The 14,365-nt window shown below is 37.7% G+C and overlaps 1 protein-coding gene across 1 annotated transcript; it reads left to right on the top strand.

Moving 5' to 3' along the window:
• The first annotated feature begins 5,617 nt into the window (after positions 1 to 5,617).
• On the top strand, positions 5,618 to 13,393 carry LOC137281306 (SPRY domain-containing protein 7-like). The gene is made up of 5 exons (XM_067812479.1): positions 5,618 to 5,755; positions 6,689 to 6,805; positions 8,961 to 9,121; positions 10,189 to 10,291; positions 10,872 to 13,393. Exons 1-5 carry the CDS (start codon positions 5,644 to 5,646, stop codon positions 10,967 to 10,969), a joined length of 591 nt encoding a protein of 196 aa, XP_067668580.1. The 5' UTR covers positions 5,618 to 5,643; the 3' UTR covers positions 10,970 to 13,393.
• Positions 13,394 to 14,365: the final 972 nt, after the last annotated feature.

Raw genomic sequence — 14,365 nt, 5'->3', positions numbered from 1 at the left:
TTTTGATGAAATATCAATATAGCTTGACTTTAATAACAACAGCTGAAGACATCACGACACAGAGATACACACAGGCCCTGCATGTGTGCCTGCACAAGATATGCACCGTAACCAAGTTCACGAGTGTACATTGCTGTGCAGTATGAATTCTTCCAGAGCATCATAAATTACTCGAATTGGTGCACCGAATACACACCTAATTCTGGAAACGTTTGTAGCCCTTACACTCTTTAGATTTCACCATAGCCAAAGCAGTAAAAACGGGCATAATAAGTTCTTAGGGCTAAGAACGTTTCGAGAATAGCTAGCAGACACTAAATTACTATTTTATTAACTACTTAGTCTCTAAATTACTATTTTGTTCTTAACGATTGAGTCACTAAATTATTATTTTCCTTCCTATCCTATCCTATCCTATCCTATCCTATCCTATCCTATCTCTCAATAAGTGAATACTATAGTCTGAAGTCTGAAGATCCTTGGTACAGAAATAATTTCTCAAATTGTTTCACACTGTCAATGTGATAATCATGAGTATATACACTCAAGTGTAAAGCGTCAAGATTATTTATAATGTAAAATAGAGACAAAACACAGTAGAACCAATTATGAGCTAGTTATTCACAATTCGTCAATCACATCACATTTCGCCATCGCGGTCCATCCGGGATTCTGATCAGCAGTCTTGGCTCACTTAGTATCACACACCAAATGCTTTAAAACATAACGATTTGATCAAGGTTTAGTTTATTTTTAGAAATATTCTCTTTTGCACCGACCCCCGGAACTAGGAATGCAGTCGAAAGACAAAGTTGTTCATGTCTGAATGATCGAAGGGAGATAACTCTCGCTAACGTTGTGGCAAAGCGCATTTGAACACAAACGTGATGTTCAACGTTATTAGCAACCCAAACAAAGCTATACGGTGTTACAACATCCTGGAAAGTAAAACAAAAATTTCTATAAACGATTCGTTATGATTAAATTCCCAACAAAGACATGGTAACTGTACGCGCTAATATTCGAAGCATACATATAATATAACGACCATATTCCATTCCAAGCGTTCATTTTTCTGGACATTTTATCAAATTGAATTTAAAAGTTAGCAGAATATTCTGTCAGTGTGTTTTAAACGGACACGGAAATATATCTGATTCCATACAAGAAATACAGTCTTTCGAAACGAATGAAGTATAAACCTGGTCACACTAAAACCAGGCATTCTTGAAGGGTAGGTTATCCCCGCTTAAACTAATAGAATGGTGATATCAAACATGAAACTCAAGCCGTGTCCTGTCATTAGTATCGTTGAGATGAGAAAAATAGCTCTTTATTTTGGGATTACTCAATATTCGTCTAAACTGGTTGAAAAAAAGGTAACGCTAAATGCTCCAACCAGAGACAGGCGTCTTTCTAGGTAGGTTTGTAAGTAAATAACACCAAGACATGGTGTACCCCACAACGTGCTAACAAATACAAAGTTTATGGAGATATACAGACAGTTTGTCGTGTGACACTGCCACTTCCAGCATAAGTTAAACCAACTTCTTAAATTTAACAAAACTAATGTTGTATTTAGGTTACGTTGAAATGGGTATGACGTCGAAGTTTTCGCTCATATGACGACATGCACGTGTGTGTGTGGCTTCATGTACCACAGTCCAAATTTTAGTTGGTTGCTTTTATAGTGCTAGCTCACAGAGATGACATGCGTGAGTACCCAACTCAGACACAGTCTACTGACCCGGAGCCAACCAGTCCTTGCACCCACCAATGCCGAGCGACGGGCAGAGACCAACACGTACAGACTGTATACTCCTTTTGCCTCAGAAACAGACCGATAAACTGCAATGTAGCTCGAAAATTATTAAACATAATATACTCAATGAAATGCTGATCATAATCAAAACAACATACCAACTCTGTGGGGATTTTGCAGATTTTTGTCCTAAAAGTAATCAAGTTGTTTAACAATCTGTTCCTAAAATATTTACACAATTCACTATTTGTCACGTGGGAGGAGTGCAGAGAAAGGGACACCCCGGTATGATGCTTTGGTAATGATCAGAGTTTCATTGAGTATGCTATGTCTAATAGGTTTCGAGTTCAATAGCGATTCAACGGCCCTCTTTTGAAGCCAAACGGACTATACATTTGTACCACATATTAGCATCTGGTTAGATTTAGAATGTATTTCCTCGGTATAGAACAGAGTCTGGTTTTGTTGGGTTGGGTCCCATCCCGGAGTTCCAACGAATTCAATACGACTTTACAGATACACTTCATATTTTTTTCTTAATTAGATTTGTAGTGAAGAAGAAGAAGAAGAAGAGAAAGAAGAAAGTATTCATTGGTTTGGTAATGCATTGATTTCCTCTTGAATTTCTTACAGTCCAAAGACAATACAGAATTGTTTGTTTGTTACCAAACATGAGCATTGCAATATATAAAATATAGTTCAAAGTGACTTTTAAAGGTCATATGGGAAAATCATCTTTCAAGTGTCATTCTGATGCTACATCTAGTGTAATTTGATAAGTTAATTTTTATATAATATGGCACTGGAAACTTCAAAACTTGGCTTCATGCATTATACCCATCTTGAACTTTCCAAGAGCATTGTTGGGTGGCCCCGACTCTCTGCTCATCCCGGCAAACGCAAGTAAATGAAAGGCGTTATTCTTGGCTGTTAATGAAGGAGCACCTGCTAAGCATGTCATTTCGCTCACCTGGGTCTCGTGGCACGTGGAGATCACAGTGAAATCGACACGTGTCAATTTCAGTTCAAGTTGGAATAATTCTCAGCTGGGCATCTAAATACTTGAATAACAGTCGTAATAATACAAGTAGCATCCGACTCGATTTAGCGAGGCAACGTAATGAAGGATATTTGGTTCTATAATGGGTTAATAGATTTTATCTGATAACGTATTGCGGAGGCGAAATGCAATTTCTTTCATTTCAGTACGCGTAATGACAGGTGTGCATTTCATGTGATGAGTTAATTTCACATATTAAATGTGCCTGAGCGGTTGGATGGCGAAGGGTAATGGATTTCTCTATCGTTAATGCTACATTAGAATGGTTGACATTAACTTACTAAATATAAAAATACATACGTACATAAATAAATAAATAAATAAATAAATGAATGAATGAATGAATGAATGAATGAATGAATGAATGAATGAATATTGTGTAAAATGGTACGTAATAACAAATAAGGCCCCGAAATCAATGGTCACTTGGTGAGTGAGTGAGACGAGTTCAAACGCCGCACCCGAAAAGATATCCCCGAGGAGGGAGCATTTCCCCCTTGACCTTTGGACATGATTTATGTGCACACACCACACCGCCATCGAGTGCTGTTGACTAAAGTTGGCCCAGTGGTTTTCAGTTAAAGCGTTCGCCCGTCAAATTCAGTTCCCCACGTGGATAGGATCGATGTGTGCCCATTTCTGCCCAATTTCGTAAGTTAAAGTCAAATTTATATACTGATGCACAATATAAACGTATACTGACACACAGTATAAAACTATACTGATACATATTGATACAAAGTGTAAGTGTATTTTGATGCAAAGTATAAACGTGTATTCATACATAGTAAGTATACACCTATAACACCGATATACATCAGGGAAATGCACCACAGATAGCTGATATATAAATATATTTAATATTGATCGTGTGAAGGGGATTTTCAAGCTCGATAAATAACACAAACATTCTAGCGGTTTTACATGTTAAAAGTTAAACGGACAATGGCTGTTTCGTCTTGAAAAGTTAGCTGAGTCGTAAGTTACATTAATGTAATTGGTTGCTGTGCTTCCTGTCCTGACCTCACACTCAAGCACGCGCACGCGCGCGCACAAACACACACAAAATAAATAAATAAATAAATAAATAAATAAATAAATAAATAAATAAATAAATAAAGCAGAATCACGTTGGAGTCATTTGTTTTTATTTCACACCGACATTTGTAACCATCTATATAGGAACTTTGCACAAGGGCAGGGCACAACGTTATTTCACTCTGTCTGCGTGATCACAACATGAGGGAACCTGCGCCACTGCAGCTGTATGGACATGGCGCCCAGTTCTTGAGCATTCTGGAATCGACGTCTCATGGGTATTCGCCAGGTGATCTCAGTGGCCCCTACATGCCGTCAATCGCCGCATTTATTAACATAAATTTCGTTTCAAAACAGATGGGTGTGGAGTCGCGTCGTCATGTTGGAATTTGAGGCTTAGATCATAAGCAGACATGAAGAGCACCAGCCCATTGTGGTGCCAAGGACATGCTGACGACGCCCCGCTGAATTGTGCTTCCCAGGAATTACGAGAATTACGTTACCGCGGGTACCTCCCCAAACCGTTTCACTGTCGTCACGCTGAAGTGAGCGTGACGTTCAACGTTGCGCTCCATCGCAGAACGTCACTCGCTACTAAACACAGCCCTGTTCCATTGTCTCTGTTTCCAGCGCAGCGTCGATGTTTCGGAATCAGCCTAACATAAGAACGTCGTGCACGAAGACTTGCAGAGTGTAATTGGTTTCGTATGGTCTGACAAGTTAGACACGACATCTAAAGAGTGCGTTGCTGGTTACGCATATTACGTAGCTGAATTTCGTTGTCTTCGAATTGTGACGTCACTGACCTGGGGCAGTCGGAGGCCATACTTTTATTTTATTAAACCACTAGGGAGAGTTATGTCCATTGCTCTTGGAGGTGTTTTATTGGCATACTTAGATTAACTGTCATAGGGCAATTATTTCTATTTTAAAAAATGTAAAATTGTACTCAATGTGGTAATCATGAAGGGACGCACTTGTGAAAAGCCAATCATGACTATGTTGTACTGGTCCTCGGCTATAAAAAGTAGAAAGATGGGCCCTACGGTCCGCCAGTGTATAAAATAGTTTTGAAAATGCGGCCTGTACAAGGACTGGATTTTTTTAAAAAGTGACCAGTTCTGAATAGAAAAAAAAAATCCAAACAAACAAACAAAAAATACAAAAGCCACTCCCAAAGAACTAAACTAACAATTGTGAAACCATTAAACCATTGAACATTAAGAACACGACTTCAAACCGAACAATCTTCAAACTTAACAATCCAGTTGAATCTAAATGTCACCGCAAACATTCCCACCACCATTGTACACATTTTCCTTTTATTTAGAAGGAAAAGTATACGCATTAATCATAGAATAGATTCCAAATTTGAATAACCAGTCGGTCAAGCTATACCTGAGAGGTACAAGTCCACAAAACATTTCAATAGTCCATCTAAATTCATTAAGCTGCTTAAATAATGAACATTTTTGTTAAGCCATAATCAAGCACGGTTTAAAAGAGTGTTGTAACATAACAAGTTGGAGAGAGTGATATATTGTTTACAAAATGACCACATGATAATTCACTTGTCAGTCGGGCCAAGGACTGCATAGATTTGGAGACCCGACTGGAATTTTAGTAGCCATGGGCTAGCGGACCAGTGACTTTTTCATACACTGTACAGTGTATGAAAAAGCGAACTCATTTGAGTTATGGATTTATAAATAAACACCCTGTAGCTCGCCAGGGGAATTCCCTTTGACGTCATATCCGCTTCCGGGTATGTCCCGAAAGCAAGATGGCTGCGTGTTTCTGTTGTTTTCGTTGTTGTTGGCCAGGATCAGGCTTTGGGCAGGGACACATCAAATTACAGGAGCTTCCGATAGTGAAATTAGACACAACACATATGGGTTCGTTTTCGAGTTTTCCATGCAAAACGTGTTGAGTATGGTAAATTGAATCAAATGTGAACGGAATGTGGCGAAACCGGTTGACGTAACTGTTTTGGGGGTTTGGTTGGTTACATTTTGACACGAATTAAAGCATGCTAAATGTGTGAGGTGCATTTCGATATGTCAGTAGCAGCCCTGAGCCCTGAGCTTGTGCATTTTCAGTGTCAGTTGTTAGTGCACCACGGTACTGCCGACCTGTGATGAGACATATCAGGTTCAGATAACAACAGTGGGATAAACATGACAAATGGTTCTCGTAGAAAAAAAAACAAAAACTGTAACGATTGCAGTCTTTTGAACTTGGTGGCAGTTGTTTTCAGTGTGTATGGAAGTTTCAAAATTGTCTGTGCGAAAAGTATGTACCTTATTTTTTGCCATAATATTGGAGAGACCTTAAAGCCAAAACTCACTCCCCATCATTGTCTTACTCTCAGTGGGTCCCTCAGCCACACTATTCTCCCTTCAGTCCAGCTTCCCTTTCTGCAATGCTAAGCCCTTGAACAAAGCCACTCAATATGTCTCATCTATTCAGAAACTATATAACTATTCATTATAAAATTTGGACTTCTGAACAGCTTCATTTCTAATGGCTCAACATCCCCAGTTAAATCAAAACTGTGATGTCTTCCACTGAAATTATTCCAGTTACACTGTGAATGGTACAGTTTCCGAAAGAACATATAACCATTACATTATTTTTATTATTGGATAGTTTCAGAGGCATTCTGAGAAAACTCAAAGAAATATTGTTCCAAGCAATGTTAAGCAAACACCCACTGTCACACACACTGCAGGAACAAAAAGTATACTTGCAGCAGATAATTATGTGTGCTTTTCATGTTATTATTATTATGAATAATGAGGATTACATTTTTCTCTATTATGTTTCAGGAAATGACGTTGTAATTGTGAAGAGTGGGAAGAGGATATGTGGAACAGGAGCCGCTCTTGCCAATGCACCAATTGTACAGAATAAAGCATATTTTGAAATCAAAATACAGAGCTCAGGTATTGTCCAAACTGAAAAAGTGGCATATAATCAGGTTGAGAGAAGTTGTATAGACATGTACAAGTGAATTTAGTTATGCCACTTTTAGCAATATTCCATCATGGCTGGGAACACCAGAAATGGGCTTCACACATTGTGAATGTGAGAAACTGAACACAGTTCTATGGTGTGATGAGCAAATGCTTTAATCTCTAGGCAACCCCATGTAACTTAAGAAGGGAGATGCTTTTCAGGACGTCCATTCGTCTTTTAGTGTTTAGTGGAACCATGCCACCATTCCTGGATCCATCTGTAAATAAAGATTTGTTGAGTGTTGAGGGATTCACTTGAAAAAAAAATGTTTATATTGAGGTGGCCCTTGTTAAAAACTGGGTGCCACAAGTTTCAAACTGGAGGTGTGATTAAGTGTCTTAGTTATGAAACACTAAGGAATAATATGACAGCTGTCAGTAAAGAGTCAAGTCTGGACAAGCAAATCCATTGATCAACATCATGAGCACGTGATTGGGATTTGATGACACGTGTCAACCAAGTCAGTGAGTCTGACCACCTAATCTCATCAGTTGCCTGTAGCAAGCAATGAAGCGTGGGTTACTGAGGATCAATTCTAACATGGTTCTTCAAGGGTGTCATGTTGGTGCGTTAAGGAAATATAAATATTAAAAACCATAACTTGGCATAAGTAACAACATACTGTGTATGCTCAGAAACTGTTAGCCATATCTAGCCATGATTTCCCATGCTGAAACAAATCTGCAAGGGAATCATTACAAGCAGTGCATATTCACAGTTGTATGGTGATTTTAGGAGATTATGTACAAAAGACGTACCAAATGATAACAGCAGTGATCCCTAAACATGCATAAAATTAAACTCAAGAAAGCAAAAGCAATTGATATATTTTTCTGACTCCTAAAACTGGCAAGTAAACAGGAGGTATACACAATCACCTTGATCGTGGCAAAACATGTGGTATTGCAATCGATTTTTGATTGAATACTGAGCTCCAGTTATTGATATGTGTACATATTGCAGGGCTCGATTTAGTGCTTTGTTACTTGCACTGGTGCAACTCAATATTACAAAGTGCAGGTGAAGTATTGTTATTCATAGACAGTTCTCACTTATGACAGGTCTTGTAAACAGGGATCAGCTGTGTCTCTGTCTTGCTATGGGTATTACGTCATGGAAATGTGTTTATATGCACCGAAACGTCAGATGTTTCAACACACTGTGTTGCAAATGGAATTTGACTGGTGTAACTAGGTCTTTATCTTAGGTTGCACATGGTGCAAGTAGGTTAACATATCTTAAAATGTTAAATCGAACCCTGTGTTGTGAATGATACATAGCACTGGGTAATGAAACTCCTCATCTAAACGTGTGAATTACTTTAGTGAGAACACAGATGCCAAATAGAAATTATCTAATAAAAGAAGCAGAGTGATTTTTCAAAACTCAGTTTACAAAACCTATGTGAGTACAAATATACTGAATCCCAAGTAAAACTGTCAGTGCCTAATCATGTTGACATGAAGGTAAGATATGAGTACCTATATGTTCAGTGGTTTATAAGAATATCTGCATAGGCTGGATCCTTTGACCAATCCTGTGCTTGTGACTGGCAGAAGGTGATGAAACACGAATGGATTTGGATTCAATACTCTCTCTCTCTCTCTTTCTTGATCGAAGTCTGTATTGCTATGAACAGCCAATTATAAACACTTTTGAGTGGAATAATCTTGGAATAATCTTGAAAGGTGATGAAACATGGATGGATTTGAATTCAATACTCTCTCTCTCCTCCCTCCCTCCCCCCTCCCCCTCTTTCTTTGATCGAAGTCTGTATTGCTATGAACAGCCAATTATAAACACTTTTGAGTGGAATAATCTTGGAATAATCATGAAAGGTGATGAAACATAGATGGATTTGAATTCAATACTCTCTCTCTCTCCTCCCTCCCTCCCCCTCTTTCTCGATCGAAGTATGTATTGCTATGAACAGCCAATTATAAACACTTTTAAGTGGAATAATCTTGGGTGGGAGACAACTTGATTTCACCACACTTCCCTCCAGTACTTCCAACTTTATTATTTGTGGGAAGAAATATGTGGTAACCATCATTTAGTGAAGTATGCTGTAATTGTTCCCAGGTGTGTGGGGTGTGGGCCTGGCCACACGGAAATGTAACATCAACGTCGTTCCTCTGGGCGACACCCCTGACTCATGGATATTGAGGCATGATGGGACATTGTACCACAACAACGAGGAGTTCGGCAAGGTGCCACAGATAGCGCAGGAAGGAGATATCGTGGTGAGTTGTTCTGTGCAGACAAATCTTGGTATGTTCCAGACAAGATTTCAGAGATTTCATTCACCTGATACACTGTCCAGAAACAATTGGTGTTATAAACTGTTTTCTATAGTGCTCTGTGTTTTTCCTGCTTAAAGTTTGCACTTAGCCATTTGTGTAACTGAAACTGTAACTGAATTTGACTTTTGTATGTGAAGCGTAGCATGCAATCACATTTCTATTTCAGGGTTTACTCTATAATTCACAAAACATTTCAGGGCATAACACAACCTCTTTTCTGTTTCAGAGCCCAAAAATACTTGCACATCTGTTTCAGGGCCAAACCACATTTGCACATCTGTTTCAGGGCCAAAAACAGTTGCTCACCTGTTTCAGGGCAAAAACACAAGCACATCTGTTTCAAGGCCAAAAACACTAGCACATTTGTTTCAGGGCCCAAAACACTAGAACTTTTATTTGAAGGCCGAAACACTAGCACATTTGTTTCAAGGCCAAAAACAGTTGCTCACCTGTTTCAGGGCTGAAAACACTAGCACATTTGTTTCAAGGCCAAAAACACCAGCACATTTGTTTCAGGGCCCAAAACACCAGCACATTTGTTTCAGGGCCCAAAACACTAGCACATTTGTTTCAAGGCCAAAAACAGTTGCTCACCTGTTTCAGGGCCCAAAACACTAGCACATTTGTTTCAAGGCCAAAAACAGTTGCTCACCTGTTTCAGGGCAAAAACACGAAGCACATCTGTTTCAAGGCGAAAAACACCACCACATTTGTCTCAGGGCCAAAAACACCAGCACATTTGTTTCAGGGCGAAAAACACCACCACATTTGTCTCAGGGCCAAAAACACCAGCACATTTGTTTCAGGGCCAAAAACACTAGCACATTTGTTTCAAGGTCAAAAACAGCTGCTCACCTGTTTCAGGGCCGAAAACACTAGCACATCTGTTTCAGGGCCAAGAACACTTGCACATTTGTTTCAGGGCTAAAACAGTTTCTCACCTGTTCCACGGCCAAAAACACTGTTTCACTTTCAGGGCCTAACCCTCAAACACATCCCTGTTTCAGGGTATCACATACAACCACATTGAGATGAATTTCTACGTCAACGGGGATGCTGTCAATGTCCCATTCACAGGCATCCGAGGCACAACGTATCCAGTGTTCTATGGTATGGTCCATACAAGTAATTGCTTCAGTAGTTTTATTATAAAAACAACACTTCGGTTATTGTTTGATTTTTGTGGTGTCTGTTTAAGTTTTAATTCAAACAAAGATTAACAGAACACACAGAAGTTTTTAAACCGTCATTAGGCCGGACCACTTCTATTTCTTGTTTTACAGATTTTTGTCCTCTGAAAACCTAAAGGCAGGTGAAAAAAAAAAATAAAAATAAAATTTCAAATCAAAGTAATATTCCTTCTAAATACTCAAAATATTTTACTTTTGGCAATTTATGAAATGAATATGGGTGAAAAAAAAACAACTTAACAAGTATATTCTTGTGAGTTTACTTTTTTTAGCAGATGAAAACATTAGGATTCTAATTTTTGAGCGGGGAAAATTAATTTTTATTTTTTTTCTCTTTCTTGAAAAAAAATGGCCGTAAAACAAGAAATAAAACTGGTCTGGCCTTATGTTATCTCTGCTTCTTTTCTTTCTTTTCTTTCTCAGTTTTTCTGTACCTGTAAAATAGAAAAGTGTGAGATCTTATCAAGTTGTACACATAACATATTTGCTTCTTTTTTAAGTCGACGATGGTGCTGTCTTAGATGTCCAGTTCGAGAAGTTCTACCACCAACCACCAGAGGGCTATGACAGCATCATGATAGAGCAATCACTGCTCTGATTGGTCAGTGTGATGACTTCTTGTCTGTGATTGGCTGAGAGAGAAACTGTGTTTGCTGCTATGGCAACCTTTGCTATGGTTACCACAGGTGTTGATGGGAGGGAAAGGAATCTGTTTGTCTTGGACATCACCAGGAAATGATGACCCATGGCACAGGGAGACTGACTGCTTTAGAGAAATGAAAACCAGGATGGCAACCATCTCTGAAATATCTGCAACTGCCAATTCCCACTCTACGGAACCAAGACATTACAAGATCATTTCCAAACTAACAGCCTCCGACAATGTGACTGAAGTATCAACATAACTATATGTGAACTTATTCTTTATGAAGTTATTGATATTATTCATATTACTATTTATCTCATTCCTCAGCTATAGTTCTGATATAAACTTCTCACAAAGAGTGAGACAAGTGACAGATTATGTGTTGTTATTTGATTTACTGATGTACTGTTACATTTTTTGGAGCAGTATATTAGAAAAATGTGTTTTTAATTAAAAAGGTGAAAGGCAATCCCATTATTATCATGTTACAATGAAACTTTGTGACATCATTTAGAACTTCAGACTATATAGAATCTTTCCTGTTCCGGAAAATATAGCTTGCTGTCTGAAGTCAAAATTAAAGACAAAGAGGTCATTGTGTGGTCTCTCAAACCCAAGCTTTTAAATGGTCACTCATTATATCCTTAGTAACTAACCATGCTTTCTGCATAGCCAAACAAATATGTGCTAATTTTAATCCAACTTCATCAATATTCTGGATTTAATCTCTGTATATCCGCTGTGTTGGCTTATGAAGTGTATTATTAACAGAAATAGATAGTGAGCTTCATGCTGCTTGTAAGGTGTAACTTGGTATTAAGTTTGCTCGGTTGTTATCCAAAGTCTGAGGAGAAAATGTCCAATTTGAACTTACACTCTCTTTTCTTGTGAACTGCATTAAAAACATATTGCCCAAATATGTCCGTATGTTTCCAGAATATTGTACTTCATTGTAAAGGCATGATACTCACCATTTTGGGAAGATTTTGTTAGTGGAAAAACATTATGAGATCGGCTTCATGGACATAAATACTTTAAAAAGATATTGTCAATATCAGTTATCATGATAACATCATAATTCCTCTTTTAATGCCAGACCAGTGTGTTTTCTTTGTAAGCCATTATGTCAAATTTCTTAGATCACAAATCTTTTAACCATGTTTTCTTCAAAATTTGATAATTAATAGTCCAAATAGTCCAGTACTCTTATCCATATTTGACTGATATATGGCATGCTCACATAATTATTTTTAGATTACTCAGTGTTCAAAAATCATGTATGAACCCTGTAATTCTCAATTTGACATTACTATTTCTGCTGAATTGTTGAGTCATTAGTAGTGAATTTTCATGCATGGTTAATATAGAGTTATGCCCCTTCTTCATAATAGACTTTTTCATAATTACCTCCCTTTGACTTTTGACAGAAATTATGCTTCCACCAAACAATCACTTCAAAGATGGCAGTTCATTACTATGTTTTATTTCCTCCCCCTTTTAAAATAGTAATATTTATTAATTTTCCCTGAACTTGTTTGATAAAATAAATTTGAAATCCACTTTTTTTTTTAGCGGATAATTTGTTCCTTCCATTGACTTAAACGAAGCATGTCTGCCATGTAGCAAATAAATACATATAGTCCTTATCGAGAAGTGTTATGTCTAATAATTTTGAGAAATATGAAGATTTAATTATTTTATTTGTGTGCCTTTCTAAAAATATCAATGATAAAGTTTGTGAAATAAATCCTCAACTTTGACAGACCCTTTTAGTTTTTTAACGTTTTGCATGCTGCTGCTTGAAATATAGGTAAAGAACTTTCTCGGTTACGACAGGAAAATTAATATGGTTTGGATTCAGAAGAGAAGTGTATGTTAGTTCATTTGGGTTGCACACTTTCTCATATAAATATTAGCAGTCCGCCCGTCCATGTCAAATATATATGAAAACAAATACCCCAGAAACTACTGGTTTATTTTTTCATTCTTGATAAATAGTAAATCCTGAAATACAAGGTGAGAACAAGACAAGAGAAGAAATTGTATGATAAAATGCTGTAGGCAACTATATGTATCGCCAGTTGTATTGATGTTGTGAAGCTAGACTGTGTTCAGTGTCACCGTATGTTTTGTATGATCTTAATGTCCAGATCTTCACAGTGGCTGTATTCATAAGATGTTAGTAAACTGCATTTGTAACTGCATCTCACTATTGATGAAACTGTTGATCAGCAAGTTGAAAACTATTTGTTCAATGTTTGTCAGGTTTCAAAAAACATAGTTTGTGAAAATGTGTTATGGTGTAGTCTGAGTAAATGTTCTTTAAATGTTTTACCATTTCCTTTGTTGTGCATAATAAAAACCTTTGTTTTATTATTAATTTTTGTTATCCTTTTTAAATCTGACAAAAAAGTTGTAGCCTTGGTGACTGCATGAAATTGACATCACTTCTTGCAAAGCTTTACTGATTCCAGAAAATCTCGACATTTGTTATCTATCTATGGTTATTCCAAATGAATTACTTCAGTTGTTGTTTATCCTGTTTTTGGAAACTAAGGGTTAAAATAGTTGCCAAGCAACCAATGCTGGTGTAAGAGGCAGATCAGGTTTGTCTGTTTATTGTTTAATGCCTCACTTGGCAATAATCCAGGTATATGACAGTGGTGATTGTGTCTGGACAGACAATCCAGTGATCAACGGAATGAGCTCCATTCAATGCAAATGGGATACAATGATATGTATGTCAAAACATCAGCAACAGCATGGGTTACTTAAGACCATTTCTAAGCTATGTCATCATGATCAACAGAATCAGGTCAGATTCAGAGATTTGGTTTGTATTGCATGAGTCAGTGCTCTTTACATCAATCACTGGATTGTCTGTCCGAATTCCATTGTTTACAGATCCTTCTTATCTAGCGTAGTTACTTGCCGAATGCAGAGTTCAACAACCAATTCAGTTTTATGTATCTTAGATACTCAAAATCGATAAAAGTAGTTCTTTTCTAAATAGCTGTCACTTATTCACACAAAGTTTTGTGTTTTGTGACAGAACCAAAGAAGCCTGTCATTTTAGAAAATCAGTTACGGAGACAATGTTCTCCTGACTATACGACCTCCCCTCATGTATTTATATATATGTTTCAAGGGCGGATCCAGAGGGGGTGGTGTGGGGCTGTGCACTAACACACCCATCCTTTCCCGAGAAAAAATTCTCCATGGGACCAATTCCTCCTAGCCTTTGGTCTTCATTATTAATGTACACCCCTCCACCCCTCATTTCTCCAAACTCCTTGAGCTGCTCAAGCATTTTCCCAGTATCTACATACCATTATCACTGAATGGAAA

The sequence above is a fragment of the Haliotis asinina genome, chromosome 4 (genome assembly GCF_037392515.1).
Source record: "Haliotis asinina isolate JCU_RB_2024 chromosome 4, JCU_Hal_asi_v2, whole genome shotgun sequence".
NCBI lineage: Eukaryota > Metazoa > Mollusca > Gastropoda > Lepetellida > Haliotidae > Haliotis > Haliotis asinina.
This window is presented reverse-complemented; position numbering and strand designations above follow the sequence as displayed.